The sequence below is a fragment of the Crinia signifera genome, chromosome 4 (assembly GCF_055691185.1).
Source record: "Crinia signifera chromosome 4, ASM5569118v1, whole genome shotgun sequence".
Lineage (NCBI taxonomy): Eukaryota > Metazoa > Chordata > Amphibia > Anura > Myobatrachidae > Crinia > Crinia signifera.
Genome location: NC_139220.1, coordinates 305898008 through 305913992, shown reverse-complemented (window position 1 = coordinate 305913992; position 15985 = coordinate 305898008). Strand labels below are relative to the sequence as shown.

The 15985-nt window shown below is 45.3% G+C and overlaps 1 protein-coding gene across 1 annotated transcript in view; it reads left to right on the top strand.

The window, feature by feature from the left end:
* The window catches only part of LOC146073306 (uncharacterized), a 146451-nt gene extending 130731 nt beyond the window's left edge, over positions 1-15720 (top strand). Inside the window, exon 4 of the mRNA XM_083180484.1 lies at positions 14579-15720. Within this exon, the coding sequence (XP_083036610.1) occupies positions 14579-15720 (1142 nt within the window). The remainder of the gene's footprint in view (positions 1-14578) is intronic.
* Positions 15721-15985: the final 265 nt, after the last annotated feature.

Sequence of the window (15985 nt, the reverse complement as noted above, 5' to 3'; positions counted from 1 at the left end):
ACCAGCAAATAAAAACTGTACCTAATGTACCGTTTTTTATTTTTTTCCGCATATCCGTCTCTCCAGTCCTCCAGCCTGTCACTGCGCTCCCCAGCCAGTTTCACTGAGAAATCTTTGTCCTGGCCAATGCACCCCTTGATCAATACAAAGTGGGTACACTGCACTCACCCTGTCAGTTGTATGTTAGGCACTGCTCTGCCTTGAGGGTGTCCCAGACTCTTTTGGTTCATAGATAATGTTTGGTCGATGGGCATGAGCGCTGCATGTATTCGTTTGAATGTTGAATTTGAAGAATAATACTGAGATGAAGGTTTGCCACGTTAAAGTGTACAATTTACTCAATAAATCGTGAAAAAAATATATGTACATAGAAGTACAACCAAGAAATAAAAGTAGGTTTAAAAAATAAATTCTAATTCAAACTGATAATTGTTTGGATGGGGTGGGTTGCCAAACAAATCTATAAGTGGAGGGGGGTATGGATATTGTGGGCATAATTGGTGTTTGGTACACCTACAGGGGGTCCCCAGTTGATGAGAAATTTTCACTACAGTGTCACCGTAGGGGGAAATCCAATTGGGGTTCAGGTGGTCTTTTAGGGACCCCTTTACAATCCCGTTGGTCTCTTCTCCTAAAGCCTATGGTCTCCCTCAGTGATTGACTATTATTAAGGGAGACCGTAGGCTCAAGGAGAAGAGACCTATGGGATTGTAAAGGGTTCCTAAAAGACCACCTGGACCCGAATTGGGAATCCCCTTATGGTGACACTGTGACCATGACACTGTAGTGAAAATCCCATCAAATGAGTAGCCCCTGTAGGTGTACCAAACACCAATTATGCCCACAATATCAATATCCCCCTCCACCTATAGATTTGTTTCACAACCCACCCCCATCCAAACAATTATGAGTTTGAATCAGAACTTATTTTTTAATCCTACTTTCATTTCTTGATTGTACTTCTATGTACACTTATATCTTTTCATGATTTATTGAGTCAATTGTACACTTTAACTCAGTCTTATTCTTCAACTTCTTACACTCCAAACCTTATCAATGCACCCATTGATGATTGCGATGGCTGGATCGGTGGATTGGCCCGGCGGGTGTAGGGAAGAATTTGGCCCATTGCACCCATTCCCAGTGGTGCATTGCAGTGTTGTGCGGGTAGCCTGCGTCGCGTTATGACGTCATGTGGCCAGGCCTGCGGACATGCTCCCACACTCAGGGGCTGCCCCACTGGTAGAGATGACCGGTGCATGTGCTTTACAGATCTCCAGACCTCAGAGACTGCTGCAGGCTGGATTGGTGAGGGGAGCGGGAGTGGCAGGGAACGTTGAATTTTTAATTAATTATGGCGCGGTAAGTAACGCCCACCCCGGTCTCCACGCACTCAGCACCTGTATTTACACATCCTAGAAACTGTACCATTGAAAGTATAGAAATGGAGGTGTGGCCACATCCCTTTCTGATTTTGTACCGATTTCTGACCCTCAGATGTTGGAGGCTATGTCATAGGTGCTAAATCTCAGGAGTGGATGTAGAATTCATCAACACATACAATTTATCAACTCAGGATCGTTGTGTTTCAAACAACACCACCACACCTGAATTCATTGCCGTCATTGAGTATCAATGCAAACACATTCTAACATTATGGTGAAATCTACAACAAATTACAATCTTAGGTCTTTGGCACAGCATACTGTAAGATTACATTTTTCAGCAATTTTGGAAATAAAAAAACCCCAAGGTTTTCCCGGGCAACGCCGGGCGGGTCAGCTAGTAATTAATAGAAGGAAAATCACTCTCTTTTTGTTGGGGCACTCTTTTAAATTTATCTCCTCTATTCACATAATAGAATATATTAATTGAAAATAGTATTAGTGGCTATCTACATTAGGACATGTGATAATGCTAGGCAAGTTCTAGAGTTTGTAACCAGTAATGGATAGGAAGGGGAGTTATTCCCACCTATTGAAGGTTATACTAAAACTAAGCTTTTAAAAATCATATATTAAAATATTGCACATATACACACATATATAACTGTCACAGAGAGAAACAAAACATCAATGGTCAAATAATCACATTCAGAGGGATAGTAACAAGTTTGTATATCCCAGTGAGGTGATGTAAAGCGCACTGTTGTTTAGTACAATGTAATTACTTATACTGATACTATGGGGGGGGACATTTAGTAGGATGAGAGATCGGGAAAGTGAGAAATTTGGTAAGAAAACTCCAGTTATTTTAAAGCGGCAATCATTTACACTGCAAAACCAGTTTGATTTTGCAGTGTAAATGATTGCCACTTTAAAAAAAAACTATTGATTTCTTACCATATCTCTCACTTTCTAAATCTCTCATCCTATTACATTTCAACCCCTATGTATCACTTAGGGCAGTATTCAATGAGGCTGATTCGCCATTTTGATTCGGCGATTTTGTGCTATTTTCGTGCTGTTGTTAGGCGCCGTGGGAGCGCTTCTGGAAGGACAGAGCGGCATGTACGCTTAGCCGCCTGTCCTTCCGGCTCTAACGTCCAGTTGCCTAGCAACCAGGGACGCCGGAGGACGCAGCGTCGGAGCGTGACGCCCGTCCTCCCTCCTCACGTCTCTCAGCGCCTGAGACGCGGCAGCGCCGTTGCTTAGCAACGGCAGACGCTGCTAGGCAGAGAGGAAAAGCCGCGAAATTCAACAGGCCGCAGGTGTCGGAAAGGACTCGTTATGACAGGCGGGACTCAGGCCTCCATTCTCATTGGCTCCTAGCCTTCTTATCTAGGAAGCCAGCCCTGCAGTCCTCGCCGGTGATAGCTCCTGTTTGGACCTATCTGTCTGCTGCTCTCCGGTCCGTTTCCCTGCTGTTCCCAGCGGCTCCTTCGTGGTCTCCTCTTCCATTGGTTCCTCCTGTGTCGTGAGTTGCCCCTTTGGGGTAGTTTCATTCACACCTTCTTTATTGTCATTACCTACTCATTACCTGTGTTCTCTGTCTGCCGCATTGGCAGGTCATTTATGCTGGGAAGGTCCATTGCTTCCCACTCATTCTCTCCCCTTGTCTCCCAGTTTTTCTGGGGTTTTCCAGTCCCTCCTGCTCTTTGTATACTTTGGTATTGTGTCTTATATTTTGTATGGTTCCCTGGGCGACGGTTGTTGCGGGTTGTGGCGACCAGGCCGCGGGCGCTTAGTTGCGTTAGCCAGGGCCCGGCAAGTCGCCGTTTGTTAATTTCAGTTAGGCCTCTCAGTCAGCTTTCCTCTTGACCGTACCCTAGGGGGGTCCCCGGCTCCTTGTCCTCTCATAACACCTGGCTGCACCGGAGCTTGGGGGGGCTTAACCTACCCATTCAAACGTGGCGGCTACAGGCGAAGCCTAGTAACACCTGCAGGAGTCGGTCACCCAGCCTGGGGGGTACAACAGAGGTAGTATAGGGTTTGGCCGTGGCTGTCCTAAACAGCAGTCCCGGCGGTGGGGTCACACCCGAAACCTGACATTATCACCGGCCTTACAAAAAAAAAAAAAAGATTTTTTTTTTTCCTCTCTCCCTTCCCCTTTCTTATTCTCCCGTTTTGCTGGACAGATAGCATTTTGGGTGTGTATATCTTTGTTGTCTCTGGTGTGGATCTGTTATTAAGATGAATCCCACTCCTGAGGGTCAGGCTCAGGCATTTGCCAGTCAATTACAAGGTTTAACGCAGATGGTTCAAAATTTATCTCTTAGGATGAAAACCCAGGAAGAGGGTGTACGAGGAAATCCGCCGGTTCTGGTAGAACCCAAAATTAATCTTCCAGACCGGTTTTCGGGTAACCGGAAGGATTTCTTTAATTTTAGAGAAAGTTGTAAGCTTTATTTCAAACTGCGACCCCGGTCATCCGGCTCTGAATTGCAGCAAGTTGGTTTAATTATGTCTTTGCTTCAGGGGGATCCCCAGACTTGGGCTTTTGGGTTAAAGTCCGATAATCCCGCCTTAGCGTCGGTGGATGCTTTCTTTAAATCATTAGGACTTCTATATGATGACCCTGATAGAGAGGCGTCTGCCGAGAGTCATCTGCGCTCTCTCAGGCAGGGCCGGAACCCTGCAGAAGCATATTGCACAGAATTCCGACGGTGGTCGAATGACTGTGGCTGGAATGACCCGGCATTACGTAGCCAATTCAGGCTAGGGCTTTCTGAAGCCATTAAAGATAGCCTTATCCAGTATCCCGTCCCGGGATCCCTTGATAAACTCATGGAGTTATCGATTAAAATTGATCGGCGTCTTAGGGAACGCAGGTCTGAGAGAGGACCTAGTTTGAGGCCTACTTCCCTCGGCTTTGTACCCTCAGAGGACGAAGAAGAACCAATGCAAATTGGTGCTTACCGCATCACCTCAGATGAGAGAGCTCGCCGGATGAATGCCGGTTTATGCATTTATTGCGGGAGCAAAGGGCATTTCCTTCGCGCTTGTCCCAACAAGTCGGGAAACGCCAAAACCAAGTGAATGCAGAGGGGATTCACTTTGGTTCTCTTCTTATTTCCCCTCACAATGCATTATTAGTCCCTACTGAAATTCAGGGTATAGAGGTGAAGATGTCAGTTACTGCATTTATTGATAGCGGGGCAGCTGGGAATTTTCTAGATATTCAGCTGGCTGAAAGACTGGCCATCCCCCTGCTCCCTCTGAAAAAACCTATAATAATGCGAGGCCTGGACGGCAGCCCGTTGGTCAACGGAGTGGTCCGCCATCAGACCCCACCAGTTTCCCTACGTGTGGGCATTTTTCATACAGAAAAAATTTCTTTCTTTCTTATCTCATGCGCCACTGTGCCGATCGTTTTGGGTCACCCCTGGCTCCGGATTCATAACCCACAGATTGACTGGCAGGCAGGGGAAATAACTCGTTGGAGTAATCATTGCTCCAGTCATTGCCTAGGGCAGCCTATACTCGGGGCAATGGTTTCCGTGGAGGGGATTCCAGCGGCCTACGCTGACTTCCAGGATGTCTTTTCTAAAGGCGAAGCTGAGGTCTTACCCCCTCATCGCACATACGATTGCGCCATTGAGCTAATTCCCAAGGCACAATTTCCCAAAGCCAGACTTTATTCCTTGTCTGGACCTGAGACGCAGTCCATGAATACCTATATTCAAGAAAATTTGGCTAAAGGCTTTATTCGGCCCTCAAAGTCTCCCTTAAGTGCAGGGTTCTTTTTTGTTTCCAAAAAGGATGGCTCCTTAAGACCCTGTATAGATTACAGGGCACTCAACAAGATAACGGTAAAAAACACGTATCCATTACCATTAATATCTGTGTTGTTTGACCAGCTTCGCACCGCTAAGATCTTTTCTAAGATCGACCTGCGCGGTGCCTACAACCTTGTCCGCATAAAAGCGGGAGACGAATGGAAGACTGCCTTTAGTACCCAAACAGGGCACTACGAATATCTCGTAATGCCATTCGGCTTGTCCAACGCACCAGCGGTCTTCCAAGATTTCATCAATGACATCCTTAGAGATTTCTTGGGAGTCTTCGCTGTGGTCTATTTAGACGACATTTTGATCTACTCCAGCTCGTTGGAAGAACATCGCCATCAGGTCAGGTTAATTCTTCAAAGGCTTAGAGAACATCGTCTCTTTGCTAAGCCAGAGAAGTGCGAATTCGAAGTTACTAAGGTATCATTTTTAGGATACGTGATTTCCTCGGAAGGCTTTTATATGGAACCCAAAAAACTGCAAGCAGTGTTAGATTGGGTCAAGCCCACGACCCTTAAAGCTGTCCAAAGATTTTTAGGGTTTGCAAATTACTATAGGCGGTTTATCCGCTCTTTTTCTGATGTGGTAGCTCCCATCGTGGCGCTCACAAAAAAGGAAGCAGTTCCATCCCAGTGGCCTCCTCAGGCAGAAGAGGCATTCAGGGCCTTAAAACAAGCTTTTGTGTCTGCTCCCATTTTAACCCCTTGAGTGGTGGGTTTTGCTGGGGCAGGACAAACCTACCAGGGCAGGTTTATCCTGCCCCAGCAAAACCCACCACAGAAGGCTAGAAGCAGCCAGCCCCCCCCCCCCTCGCCTCTGCTCCGGCGTTAGTACGCCGGAGCTTCCCTGCTGTCTCTCTCCCCAACCCTATGCCGCCTGTCACATTTAGCAGTGACGTCGGCGGCAGGCTGGGGGATGTTCGCGGCTCGGGAGGAGTCGGGTGCCTGAGCGCTTCCGAGTCCCCCCGAGCCGCTCCGATACCCGAGCCTGCCGCCGACGTCACTGTAAAGTGACAGGCAGGTGGGCGGGCGGGTCGGGGAAGCTCCGATCGCCGGAGCAGAGGTACAAGGGGGGAACAGTGGGGGACACTGGGGGGCTGGAGCTGGTCGAGGGTGCAGTGTAGAGGTGCTGCGCCAGTGGTGCACACCTGGACACCACTGGTGCGCACATATTGTATAATAGTGGTATGCCCGGAGATTTTCCGGGACAGCCCGCTGCGGCAGCGCAGCTGAGCCCGGAAAATCTCCGGGCATACCACTCAACTGGTTAAGACATCCCGATCCCCAACTACCGTTTGTCGTTGAAGTCGACGCTTCTGAGGTAGGGGCAGGGGCAGTCCTGTCTCAACAGGATCCTGAGTCTTTATTTTTTTTTCCTTGCGCCTACATGTCTCGAAAATTCTCTACTGCAGAGATGAACTATGACGTCGGGAACCGGGAATTGTTGGCCATAAAATGGGCATTCGAAGAATGGAGGCATTGGTTGGAAGGGGCCAATCATCAGATTCTGGTTATCACAGACCACAAAAATTTGCAATACCTGGAATCAGCAAAGCGTCTGAATGCCCGACAAGCCCGGTGGGCATTATTTTTTACACGTTTTAACTTTATTATCTCTTACCGTCCCGGGTCTAAAAATGTAAGAGCAGACGCATTGTCTCGGAGTTTCTTACCCAAACAAGGGTTGCGGGAAACTCCGCGGCCCATTCTTCCGGCATCAATTATCCATTTTGGCATTACTCAGACCCTCAAGGATCTACTTCTGCAGGTCCAGGGTCAGGCACCTAGACAGATGCCTCTCGGCCATTTATTTGTGCCGCAGTCCTTGAGAAAACGGGTCTTAGAGGAGTTCCATGACAGCCAGATTGCAGGGCATTTCGGCATCAAGAAGACACTTGATCTTCTCTCTCGATGCGTCTGGTGGCCGAGCATGGTTCCAGATACCAAGGAGTACATCCAGTCTTGTCCCGATTGTGCTAGACACAAGATTCCCAGAGTGTCGCCCACAGGACAACTTATCCCCTTGGCAATTCCCTCCAGACCATGGTCACATATTGCCATGGATTTTGTGGTCGACCTACCTCTATCATCAGGTTTTCGAGTAGTATGGGTGATTATTGACAGGTTCAGTAAGATGGCCCACTTTGTTCCTTTGCCCCAGTTGCCATCAGCCAATAAGTTGGCCAAATTGTTTCTAGCTCATGTTTTCAAACTTCATGGTCTTCCAACCGATATAGTTTCTGATCGAGGTCCGCAGATTATTGCCCGGTTTTGGAAACTTTTTTGCAATGCATTAAAGATCAAGTTGAGTTTAACTTCCGCTTATCATCCCCAATCCAATGGGCAGACGGAACGCCTTAATCAATCCTTGAAGCAATATCTGCGCTTTTTTGTGTCCAAAGCTCAGAATGACTGGTCGGAGTTCCTCCCCGTTGCCGAGTTCGCATATAACAACTCCTATCACTCGGCTACCCGGACTTCACCTTTTGTAGCCAATTATGGCTTTCACCCTAAAGCCACTGCTCTGGCTCCAGAGGGATCAGTAGTTCGCTCTTCCACTACTGCCCGTTTAAAGGTCATTTGGAAGGAGGTACACGACGCTCTTAAGAGAGCTGCTCTTCAGGAAAAAGTTTTTTCTGACCGGTCAAGACGACCATGCAACTTTAAAGTAGGCGATAAAGTCTGGTTGTCTACTCGGAACATCAGATTGCGACAAGGAACTTCTAAATTTGGTCCAAAATGTATTGGTCCATTTGCCATTGTGAAGAAAGTTAATCCTGTAGCCTTTCGGTTACAAATTCCTAGGGCTTTAAAGATAGCCAATACTTTTCATGCCTCTCTGCTCAAGCCCGTTTTCACGTCTAGGAAATTTCCTTGAAAGGCAGACCTGGGTAAACCACCTGTTAATGTCCATGGACAGTCAGAATTTCTTGTAGAAAAAATCTTGGATTGCAAGGTCTCTCGAGGTTCTTTATGTTTCCTTGTCCATTGGAAAGGATACAGCCCGGAAGAGAGGTCATGGGTTCCCGATAGGGATCTGCACGCCCCACGCCTCAAAGCAAGTTTCTTTCGGGATTTCCCTCAGAAAACAAGGCTTCGGGGTTCTTTAACCCCTCCTCAAGGGGGGGGTACTGTTAGGCGCCGTGGGAGCGCTTCTGGAAGGACAGAGCGGCATGTACGCTTAGCCGCCTGTCCTTCCGGCTCTAACGTCCAGTTGCCTAGCAACCAGGGACGCCGGAGGACGCAGCGTCGGAGCGTGACGCCCGTCCTCCCTCCTCACGTCTCTAAGCGCCTGAGACGCGGCAGCGCCGTTGCTTAGCAACGGCAGACGCTGCTAGGCAGAGAGGAAAAGCCGCGAAATTCAACAGGCCGCAGGTGTCGGAAAGGACTCGTTATGACAGGCGGGACTCAGGCCTCCATTCTCATTGGCTCCTAGCCTTCTTATCTAGGAAGCCAGCCCTGCAGTCCTCGCCGGTGATAGCTCCTGTTTGGACCTATCTGTCTGCTGCTCTCCGGTCCGTTTCCCTGCTGTTCCCAGCGGCTCCTTCGTGGTCTCCTCTTCCATTGGTTCCTCCTGTGTCGTGAGTTGCCCCTTTGGGGTAGTTTCATTCACACCTTCTTTATTGTCATTACCTACTCATTACCTGTGTTCTCTGTCTGCCGCATTGGCAGGTCATTTATGCTGGGAAGGTCCATTGCTTCCCACTCATTCTCTCCCCTTGTCTCCCAGTTTTTCTGGGGTTTTCCAGTCCCTCCTGCTCTTTGTATACTTTGGTATTGTGTCTTATATTTTGTATGGTTCCCTGGGCGACGGTTGTCGCGGGTTGTGGCGACCAGGTCGCGGGCGCTTAGTTGCGTTAGCCAGGGCCCGGCAAGTCGCCGTTTGTTAATTTCAGTTAGGCCTCTCAGTCAGCTTTCCTCTTGACCGTACCCTAGGGGGGTCCCCGGCTCCTTGTCCTCTCATAACACCTGGCTGCACCGGAGCTTGGGGGGGCTTAACCTACCCATTCAAACGTGGCGGCTACAGGCGAAGCCTAGTAACACCTGCAGGAGTCGGTCACCCAGCCTGGGGGGTACAACAGAGGTAGTATAGGGTTTGGCCGTGTGTGTCCTAAACAGCAGTCCCGGCGGTGGGGTCACACCCGAAACCTGACAGCTGTAAGGCGATTTTTTAACTAAAACGGTGAATCACCCTAATCAATGACCAGATGGCGAATACATTTCAAGGTTATTATCGCCATGCTTCACCGAGTAGCAATCGCTATCTTTTTATGGTGAAGTGGAATGTGAACTTTTTTTTTTTTTAAACTCTTTATTTAGAATTTTGTAAGGCAGTAGCACATCATAATGATTGACAGAAGTAAAATTTTTTTACAATGAAACAGGTAATACAGTGTCCAATTCGCGATCAGACAGTTGGGAAAAGAAAAGAAAAAAACAATTATGCTACCTGACATTAGGGGGGGGGGGGGAGAGAGGGGGGACCGAGGGAAGGAAAAAGGGGGGGTGAAAGGTACAGGCTCGTTACGGGAACGGAAGGGGAATGGCGTTGATTCTATGCATAGTAAATGCCGATGGTAGGACCTATACAAGATACATGATACATGATAGGGGCACGCACTTATTGGGATGACTGAGTCGGGGGGGAGAGGAAAGGGATGCCTGAGTCCAAGGGTCCCATACTCGTTCGAACCCTAGCGGACAGTCGTGGAGATAAGAGGATATCTTTTCCATATTGGCAATGAATTTCATATAGTTACGTAGGGCTTGCATGGAGGGAGGGGCGGCGGATTTCCAATTTCTTGCTATGAGGATTTTGGCTGCTGCCAATACGTGAGATAGGAGTTTATTCATGTGGGGGTTAAGGTTCTGTATCGGGCGGGCTAATAAGTACGACCACGGATCTAGGGGAATTGGTATTCCTGAAAGGGAGCTCAACAGATCTTTCACTTTGTTCCAAAAGGGAACGATCACCGGGCACTCCCACCAGATGTGAAGCAAGGTACCTCTTGTTCCACAACCTCTCCAGCAAGCAGGATTGGCAAGGTGATACATCTTAGAGAGTCTGACCGGTGTATAGTACCATCTATAGTAAAGCTTGTATGATGTCTCCTTAATGCGGGTGGAGATTGAGCTTTTAGCAATGGCTTCCCGGATCTCTGTCCAACAAGCTCCATCGGGTGGGGGGCCCAGGTCCCTCTCCCAGTCTAATTCGTGTTTTAGCGAGATAGGGGCAGTTGCGGTGACTAGGAGCGAATAAACCCCCGAGATCATACCACGGTTCAAGGGGTGATTCAGGCACTCCGATTCTAACACGGTGGGAGGCGGGTAGAGGGCTGATCGGGAATAGGAATTGATGAAGTGGCGAATTTGGAAATATTCGTATAGTTTAATACTTAAGGAAGGATGTTTCTCTTTGATGACCTCCAGGGGAGCAACCCTGCCCTCCTCCAGAAGGTCAGTGAACCGGGTGATACCTGCAATCTTCCAGTGTTTAAAGTTGTTGGGAGAGCATCCTAGAGGGAAGTCTGGATTACCCCAGAGAGGTGAGAGGGGGGAGGGATTGGAGAAAAGGTTAAATTTAGTGTTGGAGCTATTCCAGAGTGATATGAGGAACCTAACGGATGGAAGGGCTGTAGGGGGGGTATATTTTGGGCATTTATTCAGGAACCATATCGAGGAGAGGGGGTCGACCTCCAGAACAGAGGACTCAAGATCTATCCAAGAGGTAGTGCCCAGTGGTGCAAACGATGCCACCACCTGGCTCAGGTGGCTAGCCAGGTAATAGCACTTCACGTCCGGGAGACCTCTACCACCACTCGACTTGGACAGTCTTAGGAATGTGAACTTTTAAAATAAAGTGTTTTGTTTTTTACATTTGGTGTCAAAAAATCAGGAATTTTATTCTGAGAAGGGGCATGCTATTTGCACATGAATATATATTTAATAAAAAAAAATATATATATTTTTTTTTTTACACAGAGCAGCCAGCAGGGGGCCGGGAGCTGAGCCGCTCATTAGATATTCATATATTCACTGCACCCGATCATTACATATGCACGATCGGGTGTGTTTATAGTACATCACATAGGGGCGGGTGGCAAAAGACAATGCTAAGAACACTTCAGCAATAGTAATAGTCTTATTTCATGTTTGAATGTTGCCTTCAGCCCGAGAGTAGTCACGTGACTTGATATGAGAGCACACAATTACTGGTGTAATTACACAATTATCCCAGTGAATGTGCTGTTCATCTGCAGCTCAGCATGTCAGAGGGCTCACAGGCTTTCCCGCCCTACATGGAGACTTCCGTGATCACACCCCCCCTGTTACCCATCGAACCCTCATGAGAGCACACATTTAGTGGTGTAATTACACAATTATCCCAGTGAATGTGCTTTTAGATGGAAACATCACATTTCTAGTGCAAGACAAGTAACTATGACAATATCGGGATATAATCTCACACTGTCTTGTCTGCTGTAGGCATATATTTTTCCCAAGATTATCAATCAGTGGCTAGTCTAATTTAAGATTATTAATAAAACAATTTCACATCATTTGTATGGACAATTTGTATTTTACATATCCATAGAGGCAGGTAGCCAGGGAATATATTGTCGGGTAATGAAAAAGTTATAATGGCGTCAGTGTCCGTCTTATTACCTGACAGCAGCTTTTATATAACCAAACATAGTAATAGCAAAGCGCTGGAAATTGTTTGTCCCTGCTGCCGTCTAGAGGGGATACTCAACCCCTCTTTAGAAGAAAAGACAGTAAATACAAGGTAGACGGCGCGAAGGGACACTGGATACTTGGTTTGATAAAAATCAATATAATTTTATTTACTAATACAAAAAAAATTGTAAACACTTTTAAAAAGTGAGAACACCGGCAGGTGAAATTTACATAAAACAAAATAAATCACATAAAAACATTTTTATATGTTTTTATGTGAGTGCAATTTTATAATAAATATAATTGTTGCGAATATGGAGTTGCCCTATGTATATTTGCTTTGTTTCCCCCAGGGTGCAAGAAATAAACACGAGGGATGAGCCAGAGCTTTGTAATTGGTCCTATATACGACCTCAAAGCTGTTTGCTTTGAACAAAATGTGAGCGCATCTAGAGGAATTAAAGACATGTCCCTTTTCAAAATCTTATTGTGCAGAGAAAAAGTACAGTACACCACCTTTCATGTATTGTGACAAGGAAAGTACTATTATTGTATAAAGAGGTGGTGGGATAACTATCAGCAGCACCACTGTGATGCACAACTGTTTGTTTGCGGTCTTCATATCTAAAAGCAAAGACAGAATAGCCTCTATCTATTTTTGAGTTTTACATCAAGTTTTACATCAAGGAAAGATAACTTAAAATCAATTTAAGACCCAACATATCCCTTTATATCATTACTGATTGGCATTATGGTTGTGTAAATATGTCTATAACTGTTATAATTTAAAACACTTATTTTCCTGCTGATATGTAGAACAAGTCTTTCTGCTGAAACTCTGCCCAAACAATAAATAAAAGGTCCAATTAATCTAATTAGAATACAAGGTGTTACCCTGCCAGCGTGTAATTAGCATTTCCTATTGTAGTAAGTGACTTTAGGAATATTTACACTTCATTTACAAGACAAGGAGCTGGGCAGGAGCAGCTGCTGTGGTGAATGACTGTATACTAATGTTATGTGACCCTAATTTACATGTCACCTCTCAGTGTAAGAATTCCTGCAGGGCATCCTGGGAACTACTGTGGAGAGATGGGGAGGAGTGACTATAAATAGGCTGTATCAGACCACTGGGAGCTGATGGAGAAGCTGCTGGATCAGTTACTGGTTGGAGAGCTGGGAGGACGGAGGAGTAAGAGAGAGACAGAGGAAGGATCCCCAGAGTAAGGTAATTATATTATACATGATAATATACTGATAAATATACAATCATTTTTAGATATTATTTTAGAGATGTCAATTTATCAGTAAGTCAAGATTTATTTGACCAATATATAAATCATTACTATTACTACAGTATATAATAGAATTATATATAAAAGGTGCATTACTGTGAACGTTGGACCTAATTCAACATGGGTCACTATTTATTGGAATTGCAATCCTACCGATTATTGAATAACTGCGCATGCATAGCATCCACATTGCACATTGACACATGCAGTTTGTGAATAAATACCCATATACATAGCCGTCACAGATTGATTGAAAGGAAGACAATGTTTAGGAGTGGAAACATGGGGTTCTCTGGGTGTGCTTGTGAATATGCTGGGGTGCCAATGTGATCCCGGGGAGGATCTCTGATGTCAGCGATGACCACATCCAGTCTGGCTCTTTTTCAGATTATTGGAAGCTTTGGGCAACCCATACATTAGGGCAATATCACATCCAATCCTTTGTAAGTAAGCAAAAATTCATACAAGTGGGAGCACGAAACAAGCGTCTCTTTTACAATATTACAGAATAATTTAATTTTTCTGCCTTCTTTACAGATGTTTCAAAACAGATTATTCCATGTTGTTTTTTTTAACAGGGACTGGATTGAGTCCTCTCTGAACAAGGATCTCTTAGCCCCAAGTTTTGTTTATATGTGGGAAAGTTATGTTTATATTATACTGAGGGGATTCCAATGTAGAATACAGATACTATAAAATATACCACATGGCATGAACAATGGAGAGTCTTGTGAGATCTTCCCTTCAACATTTGAAAGGGATTTAATTATAGCCTTACCTCTGTCCCAGAGTAGATACCGGAGGCCAGGGCTAGTTGTCCTGTGTGGTCAGGTTTTGTGGCCCTCTTCTTTTATTCTCATGTATTGGTTCATAATATTTTTCAGAATAGCAATACTGTTATTATCACAGCAAAGGTTCTTGGAGGTTTTGTCATTAATTTAATGAATTCCCCATTAATGTCAAACTACATCCTATTTATTTGGTATATAGGTGGACTGACAATACTGATTTATTGCACTTATTACTTGATCGCTGTATTTGCTATAATATACCATTCAGATGTTTACCTATTGCAATGCATTTATATCACTCTTGCATTTATTGAATAGTGCACCATTATTATTACTACACAATAAAGTTTAATTGAAGAAAATAAAAGTATTAAAAGTACCCCAGTAATATTTATAATTAAAATATTGACTTTTTCTTGTTACAGGTCAGGTAAAATACAGGTTATTAGAATTCATTGTTGAATGGACAATCTCTGATAAATACAACCACGGACGTCATTTCTTCTTATACCTCTGGAGGATTCACTAAAGCTGTTCTCATATTCTGCCTAGTGTATCTCATATAATACATGATGAGGCTGACAGAAGAGAGACCACATCTGTGCTCTGAGTGTGACAAATGCTTTACACGTAAATCACATCTTCTCATCCATCAGAGGAGTCACACAGGAGAGAGACCACATCTGTGCTCTGAGTGTGACAAATGCTTTACCTGTAAATCACAGCTTCTCATCCATCAGAGGAGTCACACAGGAGAGAGACCACATCTGTGCTCTGAGTGTGACAAACACTTTACAAGTAAATCAAAGCTTCTCATACATCAGCGAATTCACACAGGAGTGAAACCATTTACATGTTCTGAGTGTAGTAAATGTTTTTCTCAGAAGTATCATCTGTACCAACATCAGAGGACTCACACAGGAGAGAAACCATTTAAATGCTCTGAATGTAGCAATTGTTTTACTCAGAAGGCGCATCTTGTTATACATCAGAGGACTCACACAGGAGAGAAACCATTTACATGCTCTGAATGTAGCAAGTGTTTTACCTCCATGAAAGAACTTGCTCGACATCAGAGGAGTCACACAGGAGAGAAACGATTTACATGCTCTGAATGTAGCAAAAGTTTTATCTCCAGGACAGATCTTGTTCGACATCAGAGGACTCACACTGGAGAGAGACCATTTACATGCTCTGAATGTAGCAAGTGTTTTTCCCAAAAGTCACATCTTGTTATACATCAGAGGAGTCACACAGGAGAGAGACCATTTACATGCTCTGAATGTAGCAAGTGTTTTACCTCCATGACAGATCTTGCTCGACATCAGAGGAGTCACACAGGAGAGAAACGATTTACATGCTCTGAATGTAGCAAAAGTTTTATCTCCAGGCCAGATCTTGTTCGACATCAGAGGACTCACACTGGAGAGAGACCATTTAAATGCTCTGACTGTAGCAAGTGTTTTACCCTGAAGTCGCATCTTTTGAAACATCAGAGGAGTCACACAGGAGAGAAACCATTTACATGCTCTGATTGTAACAAGTGTTTTTCCCAAAAGTCACATCTTGTTATACATCAGAGGAGTCACACAGGAGAGAAGCCGTTTACATGTTCTGAATGTAGCAAGTGTTTTACCCAGAAGTGCCATCTTGCTAGACACCAGAGGAGTCATGCTGTAGAGAAACCATTTAAATGCTTCCATGCGGCAAGTGATTTACTAGAAAGGTAACGCTTATTTATCACATAAGAATTCATTCTAAGGGAATTAGTGTTGCATGTTCTCATAAGAAAATTGTATCAGCACAATGGCCCTCATTCTGGTTGACTCGATAACCTGCAAAGGACGCAGCTTACCGAGTCCCAGAAGGCCACCCCACAAATTGTTGCCCACTGCCACCGTATCTCCTCCAACCATGTGAAGGGGTGTGTCATGTAGACTCCTCCCCTCGCATGTCCCGCTGGTGGAGAAATCATTCAGTGGTCGCAAACAAACA